Source organism: Aplysia californica, unplaced genomic scaffold (genome assembly GCF_000002075.1).
Source record: "Aplysia californica isolate F4 #8 unplaced genomic scaffold, AplCal3.0 scaffold00054, whole genome shotgun sequence".
Lineage (NCBI taxonomy): Eukaryota > Metazoa > Mollusca > Gastropoda > Aplysiida > Aplysiidae > Aplysia > Aplysia californica.
Genome location: NW_004797324.1, coordinates 1,495,585 through 1,506,772, shown reverse-complemented (window position 1 = coordinate 1,506,772; position 11,188 = coordinate 1,495,585). Strand labels below are relative to the sequence as shown.

The 11,188-nt window shown below is 39.7% G+C and overlaps 1 protein-coding gene across 1 annotated transcript in view; it reads right to left on the bottom strand.

Annotated features, from left to right (window-relative positions):
• Window positions 1-347: 347 nt before the first annotated feature.
• The window catches only part of LOC101855406 (short transient receptor potential channel 4), a gene marked incomplete in the record, with an annotated part of 381,687 nt that continues 370,846 nt past the window's right edge, over window positions 348-11,188 (bottom strand). Inside the window, 2 exon segments of the mRNA XM_013079509.2 lie at window positions 348-2,594; window positions 2,907-3,031. Coding sequence (XP_012934963.1) covers window positions 1,719-2,594; window positions 2,907-3,031 — 1,001 coding nt within the window.

Here is an 11,188-nt window from a genome sequence, read left to right as displayed (position 1 = left end):
CCAGCATTCACAGCCGCGTAGTCGGTATCAATATGTTATATGACACAAAAATATTACTATTTTGAGACTTCAATATGCTCAACGTCAGTTTGCTTCACTTCTACAAGTTCTAATTTACTCAATGAAAATAAGTTCCAGGTCCAGTGTATGTGTGATAGGAAATGATGTAGAGGAAAATAATAACAACATTTCATATTAATATAATAATATTAACAATAATAATAATAATAAAATGATAATAATAATAATAATAATAATAATAATAATAATAACAATAATAATAATAATAATAATAATAATAATAATAATAATAATAATAAAAACAATAATAATAATAGTGATAATGAAAATAAAAATAACAATAATTGCAAAGATAGTAAGAGTAATAATAATAATAATAATAATAATAGGCATACTCTAAACAATGCAACTACTTGTAACAATCACTCTGGTGATAGTAATGATAATAATGACAAATCTTCATCCGCCCAATTATCAAAAGAATGTTCGCAAACTTTCTCTGGGCAATTTTATCACTAGTAGAACAAGTGTCTGCCGTAACTGGAAGGCCTGTCCATTTCGCTGACGTGGTGTTTGTGCTGAGGCCCAGAGCCCACTGTACAGTTTCTTCAAATCCCTTTTTGTTATGGTTTGTTATATTTCAGGGCGGAACGACTATCCATCATGGAGGGGCAAAAGCAACCATTTAGGCACAAATTCATCAAATCTTCCAGCATCAAACATGTTTGATTTTCTCGTCGCGATGGGATCCAATTAATAGAAATTTGGGGATCAGCGGACAACCAGAAGGCTACGAATATTGCGTGTCTCATGACAATGCAGGGGTCACACCTTTTGATTTCTCATGAAATGCGATAAGTGGGCCCTAATAATAGACTTTCAGTTCAAGATTTGAAGAAACAAAGCAGAGGCCTGTTTGTATAGTGTACCAGCACCGTTACCGGACCGAAGGGTTCCGATCTGATTATGAGAATTTGGGCCTTTCGATCGATGAGAGCTCGTTCTAAGTTCGAGAATGTATTTTGTGAGTTGCTGGTTTCCTCCTCTCGATAGTTACGATAAAGTCACTATTGTAGACTGTCTCCGAGAGAAAGGAAGTATCGTTCCGAGAAAGACATACAGACGCTGTCGGTAAGTACGTCTTTATCGTCGGCCACAGGACTCACTGCGACGATGATGATGACGCTGTCAAACAAGGTCGAAGCAGCCGGTCATCTAAATTGTGTCGGTCAAGCACAAAACAGTTTAAAAAACCCAAACAAAATCATCTCAAAGAACGCAAGAGTCGGCATTATCGAGTAGACAAAGAGATTGCTGAGTATCCACGAGACAAAGAAACCACCCAGACTCTTATTGTTGTTGTTGTTGTTGTTGTTGTTGTTGTTGTTGTTGTAGTTGTAGTTGTTGTTGCTGCTACTGGTGCTGTTGTTGTAATTGATCCAGCAACAGCTGGGCTCTCGTCCTTTTGTCCAATATCATGAAGTAATTAGAGCAGGTTTTCTTGAGTTACTGTGATGTTCCATAGAGTGTGTTGTCAATGCTAGGTTTCGGGGCGAGGGGGGGGGGGAGGCTAGGGGTCAGCTGTAAATTATCAAAACATGGATGAAGTCAGTCTTGCCTTTGAGTAATTTGAGCACTCCCATGTCAGAAAACAGAAAGTCGCTGGTACATCCGAGAATGTTCTGAGTTGGTGGTTGTCACATGAAAGTCACTCTCTTCGCCTGTGCCTCCGAGAGGAAGGAAAGAGGGTCCACCCCACCTACATTATCATCGTCTGAGAGCGAGCGTGCCGTGAAAGACATACCAACGCTGTCGTTGTCTTCGTCTTCATCGTCAGCCACGGGACTTTCGCTGCGATGATGATGATGATGATGATGAGGAGGAGGATGGCCGCCACTGCCGCTGCTATTACTAGTGCTGTTGTTATTGCCTCCTCGTCGTGTGTGGTGTGCGTGCTGGTGCTGGTGCGAGTGTTTGGGCGGGGTTGACGTTAAGACACTGGTTGTGATTGTGGTGGGTTTCTGGCCCGACTTGAGCGGCGAGCTAGGACTGGCTGAGCGGAGTGTTTGCAGTTCGATCAGGCTCCCACCAGCTAAGATCCCGGTCCGACTGTTCGAGTCACTCATCTCGGAGTTCCTGTCGAACGACTCTCCCAAACCCTCGTCTCTCCGACCCCCGCTCGCTTCCTCGTCCGGCATAATGTCGTCAGCGCAGACGACAGAGCTTGAGTTGCCGTTGACAACCGTTGCCACGGTGATGCATTTACCGGCTTGCGTCATGGCGTTGGCGGAGGTCGAGGTAACCGGGCTAAGGGGATCGTAACAACTCTTCCCCCCACTCGAGGCTGACGAGGAAGGATCGCCCCCCTCACAAGGAGGCAGGTCGCGAGGAGGCGTGAATTTCACGCTGGACTCCGACGAAGACGATACCGGCTTGGCCGACGACTCCCTGCGCCCGCTTCCCGCCACCAGAAGCCCGACCCTGGGGACCAGGGACTCGCGTCTGATGCGTTCTATCTCCTCTTCCGGGATCGTTTCAGGCATATTGTAGCTCCGCCCTTTTAGACTGTTTGTCTGTCAAAGATAAAACGAAAAAGAAAAGGAGAGTGTGATATTAAAGAGCTCCCAACCAACGAATTGTAGTTTCTCTCTCTCTCTCTTTCTCTCTCTCTCTCTCTCTCTCTCTCTCTCTCTCTCTCTCTCTCTCTCTCTCTCTCATATCGATCGAAACAGCAAAGCGAAAGAAAAATAGTAGTGTAGCCCTCCAACCTCACAGGCAGACAGGAAAATGTGTATACGTACAGAGAAATAAAACATAAAATACAGTACATGGAAAATATAGTGTCTCATTTTTTAAAATCAGAACTAGAACTTGGCTCCACCCACCTGTCTGTCAGGTAACATGTCGAAGCTCCGCCCACCCGAATTCTCCACTTTGCAAGTCTCCAGGGACATTGAACGACGCAGGCGGTCAAGGCTCACGTGACTCCTCTTGCGGGATAGGCGGCGGTCTGTGGTTAGACACAGTGGACACAGGATGAGTCATAGTAATGTTGCTGGTGCTTATGAAGTTTGGGTAGATGATATGATGCTGTTTTCAAGACGAAACGTTGAGTCGTTCTAGTACCAAGATTACTGTTATCAGTAAAATTTAGATAAAACTGACTGGCAATCATTTTTCAAGACTCTCCATTCATTCTCCACTTTTTGATTATTATTATTATAATAACGTTCTTTTTTAAAAAGAGGACGATGATAGTGACGACAACGACGACGACAAAGATGAAGGTGTTGACACTGATGATGATAAGGAGGAGAAGGAGGAGAAGGAGAAAGAGGAAAGGATTATTAGGATGATCGACATTGGTGTTGATGGTAAAGAGGAATGTGTAAGGTCATCTGATATTGGTGACAGTGGTGATAATGCTGCTGTTGCCATTGTTATCACTGCTTCTGCTCCTGCCAATCTTTTGACTACAATGGTCGCTGCAACTCTGGCTGTTTGAGCCGATTTCGACAAAAAACACCGAAAAATGCAGAAAATTGAAGTTGCTTTGACTCTTTTCTTCTCCAACATCTCTCTTCCTTGACCCACTTTTACAGAAAGCATCATTCTACCCGATATAATTACATGAAAGAAAAAAACCCCTTTGGATTTTCTCTTAGAGTATTTACAAACAAGTAACTTTATTGCACATGTATTTTCATTCGCAATATAAACTTAACATAACCGCTTCATACCCTGATTCTGTCCTCATTATCTTGCCAAGTTTCCTGACATAAGCGTACCACTCTGACGAGTTCGCATAACAGACTATTCATGCGTCAATGATCTTTCAGCTCTTGATTTATTTCTGTTATAGGTACAGATATTGTCACTACACCCATTTTAAGGATGGGGGAGACGTCACGACGCACAGACAACGGCCGTGGGTATTCACAAAATGAAGGTTGTTGCACGGACAAACTTGCATTGCTTCAAGGATAAAGGATGATTCACAAATTCGATCGGTTGACAATATTTTTGATGGACTTGAGGACGGGGACCCAAGCATTAGAAAAAAAGGAAACAAGGATTGTGGTAGGTAGGGTTGGGGGAGGAAAAGGAGGCGGGGAGGGGTGTTTGGAGGAAAGGGAGGACGGTCGGGGGAAGGAGCTTAAAAAGAATGTGGCCCAGAGAAAACAAAACAAAACATTGGCACTGTTGGAAGATGATAAGTTGTCATAGTGATGATAAAGAGACAGATTTAATTTTAGTAAGTGTTTTACGGCACTTGCAACTCAAATAGGTCCCTGGTCATTAAAGTGTCGAGAATTAGAAGTGTTATTACTAGAGAGTAATATACAAAGAAAAGATGGAGGAGAGATAAGAACAAAATATACTTGTTAAAATAGGTAAGAAGAAGCAAATTACACCTTAGCACCCACCAACCACCCACATACAGGGAAAGAAGTAAAGAAGAGAGAAGGACTGATTAAAAGAACAAGAAAGTGGACAAAGTGATAAGGTAGAACATGAGAGGGGAAGGGTTGGGTATGGAGATGGGATAGTCATACACGCCACGAACCAAGGTATACAAGATAAGTATAATATACAAAGAGGTGCTAGTTCACAGTACTTCGTTCTCCAGTAACTATTTTCTCCGCCCCCTCCCCAACACTCCTACCCCAAACCCCGCTCAGCTTGATATAATTCATCAAACAGAGTACACAGATTCCAGCTTCTGCATATAAAAAATGAATAATGTAAAAAAAAAAACAACCCGATAGAGAACATGAGGCTTTTTAGATTTCTTGATACGCTTTGATTAAGCTTGTGAAACTGAAACTTACGAGACAGCAAACTCTGGCATTGTTGCGATCTTAAGGCAGCAGAGTGCTTCAAGAAATCACAATGTATCATTGACATACAAAATGAATGTGCAAAATTCGTCTACCTAAACATTGAAACATGTAGGTGCTGATGCTTACCAAAAGCAAAGGTGAAAAATGAGAGTTCGCAAATTGCGGATACGCCAACACGTGCAGTATACAGGATGCATTGACATATATTGGGGAAGTAGAAATAAAGGTGTTTTGGAGCGCACAAAACCGCTTCCATGCGCAGGCGATGGAATTGCTGCATGCAATATTGAAACACAGAACACCCATGCACATGCAGAAGGAATCATGCATTCTAAACATGCGGTTTCAGGAGGAAAGGAGAATGGGAATCATGCAGAAAACATGCATCAGTTGTATGCATAAAAAATCCATGCTTTAGGGTCATGCAGGGTACAATGGAGGAAGTAGGGAACAATTTGGTGTTTACAGGGTAAAAATGACCTTAGTACATGCAGAGTTGAGGTCTAGAAAGAAAACAACATCGACAAAATCGGTTAGAACATTAATGGAATGTAAACTAAATAAACCATTATTGCTTTCGTTTGAATGACGGATCCGTTGAGTTCGTTAGATTTCCTGGAAATTGCTAAACAAAAAACGCATTGCCGTTTGAGACATCAATTTATGATCAAAGCTCATGCCAGAACTCAATAAGATTTCAATATCAGTCCAAAGTCTCTTGTTGCAGAGAAAATATATTCCGACTATAGGCTGCAATACAAAACAAATACAGGGATAACAGGTTCGAAGCAACCTCGCTGAAACACTTTGAAAGCAAAAAGTATGGGATGTTTTGATCAACAGATAATAATAAAATTACAATTAGACCATCTTTATAAAGTTTTATCGACCCTACCTATTACAGAATCACAATTCCTATTCTATTCATCAATGAAAGTGCCCACGTCTAAGTACACACAAGAATACAGTGCAGTTCTAAGGTACATATCTTTAGATCTCTATTGAGATATATAGCACTAGAGCACGTCTAAATCAACCATTTGCAACCACGTCCTTTGACTAGAAGGTTAAGTCCATTTATTGCAAGTTCTCTAGTTTGACGAAGTGAAGAACAAGCCCAATGAGCAAACAAATCGATCAAAGTAACGAAAAAAAGCATTCCTCCTGGCAATCTGGAGATAAACATTTCTAAACAAGAGGAAGAAACCAATCGCCTTGTCTAACCTTTTATTGACATCTTCATCTCGTGGACCTTTAGCCGGTGACTTCCCAACCTGCCATCTCCCACAACAGCGGCAAGAAAAGGGTGACGAACATGGGCAGGATCTTATCTTCTGTCAACGTCTCCAGAATTGATGGAATCTTTTTTTGTCTTGTCCGCTGTTCTCACCAAAGATCTTTCCGTTACTTCTGCTTCTGGGCTACCAGCGCTGGTAGATACCACTGGACTTGGCCTGATGGATCTGTAATCTCTGTACTGATAAGAAGTGCAGCTACAAGCAGCAATAGGGGAAACCGTTGTCTCCAGCTCTGAAATATGCCTTCATGTTTAGTGGAAGCTGGTAGGCAATGTTGTTTCCATCTTTTTATTTAATGTAAATACATTTTACACCCTCATAGACCCAATTTAGATATTCTAGGAGATGGGGGCAATGTTGTACTGAAGCCTGAACAATGTTAACTGTAGAACAACAACAACAACAACGAAAAAAAAGAAGTAGCAGCTAAAAGATTAGAGTCAAGGAAGTTAATTTAGACAATCCAAGGACCTTAGACTTGTAGATATGTTACAACTGTGCACCATGGCGTAGTTCCGGTTCACTAGGGAGAGCGTCATTTGACTCAATTTGGACAGGTGAAAAGCAAGGGAGAAAAGGTGCCGCAAGCAATCGACCATAGTGAGAGGGATTTTTTGTTTTTCGTTTGGGCTACTTTGGGGCACAATTCTTACTGAAGTTTTTAATATCGAGCAAAGCACGGCAGCTTGAAAGTGCACGGTCTAGTATACTATGAATTAAGCCTATGAGTAGACGTTAGACCCATCTCACAGACACGCGCGAGTCAAATGTTTCTAAAAACAAGGTTGAGAAAAAAATAACTCAGCTAATATATGTCTGTTTCCATTACCCATACAGACATACTCTTCAGTACTTTCGTCGCAAAAATATGTTAACATGGGATTAATTTTTCACAGATAAATAAAAAGCTAATTAAAAAAAAAAGAGTTTGAGAATGTTCGCGAAACCTTAGTTATATCCTTTGTCAACTCTTTCAAATTTCTTCTTCTTGTGGCAGTATTTATTTCAATAAGGTCAAGACACACGAACTGACACATCGCCGGCAAGCTGTTCATCTGTTTTAAGCCCAGAAAGTTGAATTACCAGAAGAGATAAGAAACAACTTTTATTCTTTCGAAAATTGTACCTACATAATGTATCTGCTCTTGCAATTTCTCCAAATGTTGAGAATTTGAACTTCGTTAACATTTTCCTCGAACACATGCATCTGATACAGCTGTTTATAAATATAGGAAAAACATTTTTTTAAATGGGCTTAGTACATCAGAGCAACTAGCCAGCGATGTGATACTAAAAATAATTTCGGGGTTATTTAGTCTTGGAAAAATGCAAGGTAATTGACAGGTATATACTCCAGGAATGTTTAGAAGGTAGGACCTACGCAAGACACAAACTTTAAGGTTTGGGAACATGTTATGCACATATAGGTTGTGTTTTTACATCCGGCTTTGGGCGTCTGCTTCGGAAACAAATATGGTATCAATAATTTTGTACTTCCCTCTGATGGAGACAAATTAACAACCCGTATTTATTGTATTTACTCTTGGCTTTTCGAGTATCTAGCAACGTTTAAAGGGATCGTCTGCCTATGAATGGCACATAGCTTGGACGCCAGGAGTCTACTTGTATCATACATCTAGTAACCAGACAAAATTCTCATACAGTGACGCAAAACTCACAAATAGACATACTCATCTCTTTTATTGTCAAGGGATCGGAGTATGAAAACGGACTTTTGCCTCCTAATGGACCCTTCTCCAAACCTGTCGTTTTATTAAAACAGATAGTCATGCAATTCTGCTAACAATTTTTCAAGCATAGGTTTAACGTTTCTTATCATAGTAAAAAGGGACATTGGTGAGAGTTTTGTTACAAGTGACGATGAAAAAAGGGAGGGAGTACAAAACACCACTCACATCTGTTTTTATCGTCTTTTTGAGTAATATGTGGCTCCGTTATCGCAGTGACATAAACAATGGGACAAAATCACATTCCTGAAATAACACTAAAACATATTGCAACAATGGAATACATGCCTTTCACAGTATTAAAATATGTACTTGTAAAGGAAACTTATACAGGTATTCACAAGGTAAGAAAGAGCATTGAGGATACGGAAATACAAGCAACTTTATACACATAATTAGAATGAAAGTTGTCTTACGAGCTTCAAATACATAAATGTCGAAATCTGGGTTTATTTCTTCCTGAAATATCACAAAAAAAGCTGACATTTTTTTCAACGAAATCAGCGATATCACAATGTGTTAAGATTATTACTGTATGTGCACGCCACTGCTCTTATGTTGCTGTATATATATATATATATATATATATATATATATATATATATATATATATATATATATATATATATATATATATATATATATAAACAACTAGTGGGTCTGGGAACGGTTAAGAATAAATCTGTGTGTAAGTTGAAATAAACCAGCACGCGTGCGTGTTGGTTGGAATACACTATAAACCCGCCTGTGTGTGTGAGTATGCACACGCGTACGTGTGTGTTTATTGCTGTCCGCACAAGACAATCTACTTTGGTTGCACAATGTGATTTCTTTCATCCATTAACTGGGTCGTGTTAATGAGAGCCTGAGATGCTGTGCTCGGACAGTTTGCAATACAATGTCAGCTTAACGACCCCCCCCCCTCACTAAAAAAAAACCCCACGACAAACAAAAGACAAATAAAACCCCAACAAACCCCTCCCCCCTAAAAAAAAGCCCCAATAACAGTACAACAACCAAACCAAAATAAAAAACAAACACCCCCCGCCCCATCATTAACTAAAATACACTATAACGAAAACTGGCACTTAAAATAAAATTTAAAATGAAACATGTTTGTTGAAATCAATAAAAAAATAAGACAAAACAAAACAAAGAAACAAATAAACAAATACCCCTCCCGCCACTAAAATAAAGATAACAAAAAAAGAATCTACATTAAAAAAACACCAGAAAATCTACTCAAACAACAACAACAACAACAACAACAACAACAACAACAACAACAACAACAACAACAACAACAACAAAAACCCACAAAAAAGCAAAACAAACTTCTACATTCTGGCATCTAAATTCTGCCCTGGAGGCAAATAATATGTTCCCGCAGCTTCTGTCAGTCTTGATGTGAGACCATAAAGAGCCCCTAATAAATTGCTTGTACGTGGCTTAAAGTGATGTTATGAAAAAGAGTTATTATCGCTACAAACGCGGGAATAATCAAACAAAAACGTAGATCTTGATACATAATGAAAAAGACAAAAGTCACACGAAGCCATTTAACTGGGGGGAAAAACAACAGCAATTCTGTTGAGGGTAGACAACTTGAGTCGGGTCCCCTGTTCATGATAGACATGGGATGAAAGGCTTATAAAAAATAATATATGATGATGAAAGGCTTGGCGTAACGTGTTTTGAATGAAATCACTGAGAAGGATTGACAACTCCGGTACATGTAACTCGATTGTATTCTCATGCTATACATTACACATTAATAGAATGACGTTGAAAAGCATTGGTAAACAATGGTAATAGTACAAATTCTTGATCAAATAACTTGTGCGCGTTGAAAGCAGATAGCTCATCGGATTTTACACTAATAAATAACTTTTACACTAGTTATTTCCCTTTAATTGTGTAAAAATGGTATAAGTTATTTCCCCTCAACTGGACCTTTTAAAAAAAAGAAGCCACACTGAACCTTGCGAATTTTACATGACACGTGCATTCGCAGAACTAAACACAAACTGGCCGAACCCTTAGGATTCGATGGAACCCAGGTTAAGAACCATTGATATACATATTTTGATAGAAAGTTTCAGTTTTGCACGCTATGATTATGGTGTAATTGAAAAGCCAGGAGAGGCCTAGCACAGCAGCAGGTACTTCGGCTCAATTTTATCGGCACAGATATTTTGGCAAAAGGGAAGAAATTTTCACCTCACAGGGAAAGGAAAAGAAATCACAAAATTGTACAAGGAACAATACGATTATGATTGCCAAATTTGCGATACAATAATATACGACAATCACAATATTATAAGAGTAAATCATTCATTATTGGCCGCAGCAAAAAAAAAAAAAAAAGAAAAAAAAGACATGTTCATAGTGATAATGTGGCTACGTCTCTCATGACTACATTTCAGTTCAAAATGAATCAAAACAAACAAAATTAATATCAACTTAAGAAACCATAGACTTATAACATCCTAGATCGTGCACTCTGATGAATTTCCTGTTCAGTATGGAGCGTTCTATTTGACTCAGGATGTGCTATATGAAGTGCAAGGGGGAACAGACGTCCTGAGCACTCGACTTTAGCGAGATTTGTATTTTTTTTAAAACTTCATTTGGAGAAATGGCACTGCCAATGGTGTGCACACTTCCCAGCAGTTTAAAAAAAATAAATTTACACAGAGAGTAAAAAGCGGCCGCCATGACCGTGAACAGTTGAGGAGTACAAGTCTATGTTTGAAACACACAATTCTAGTAGTCCAACAGCATGCACGCTCTCCTAACTTAGGCATACTAAAAGATAAAAGACAGTGGAAAGTTCAATATAAAAGGAAAGCGTTAGTGTTCCAGAAAACATGTTCTGTTATTTATAAAGGTATATAGATAAATAACAGCAACAATTCAGAAGGAGAAAGATAAAAACCCCCACCTCATACACGATAAAAATAATACGGTGATGACACAAAATGTGCGCTTATTCAGATCTTTGTGTGAACACCTTACAGTAGCAGAGGAACAAAGCAGTTTCATAACTGATACCCACGCAGCATGCACGCAAGGCTTGCACATAATAATATCTGCTCATGCGACACAGAGAGGGAGAGAGAGAGAGAGAGAGAGAGAGAGAGAGAGAGAGAGAGAGAGAAAGAGAGAGAGAGAAAGAGAGAGAGAAAGAGAGAGAGAAGGGGTGGGGGGAGAGAGAAGAGAGAGAGAAAAGGAGAGAGAGAAAAGGAGAGAGAGAGAAAGAGAGAGAGAGAGAGAG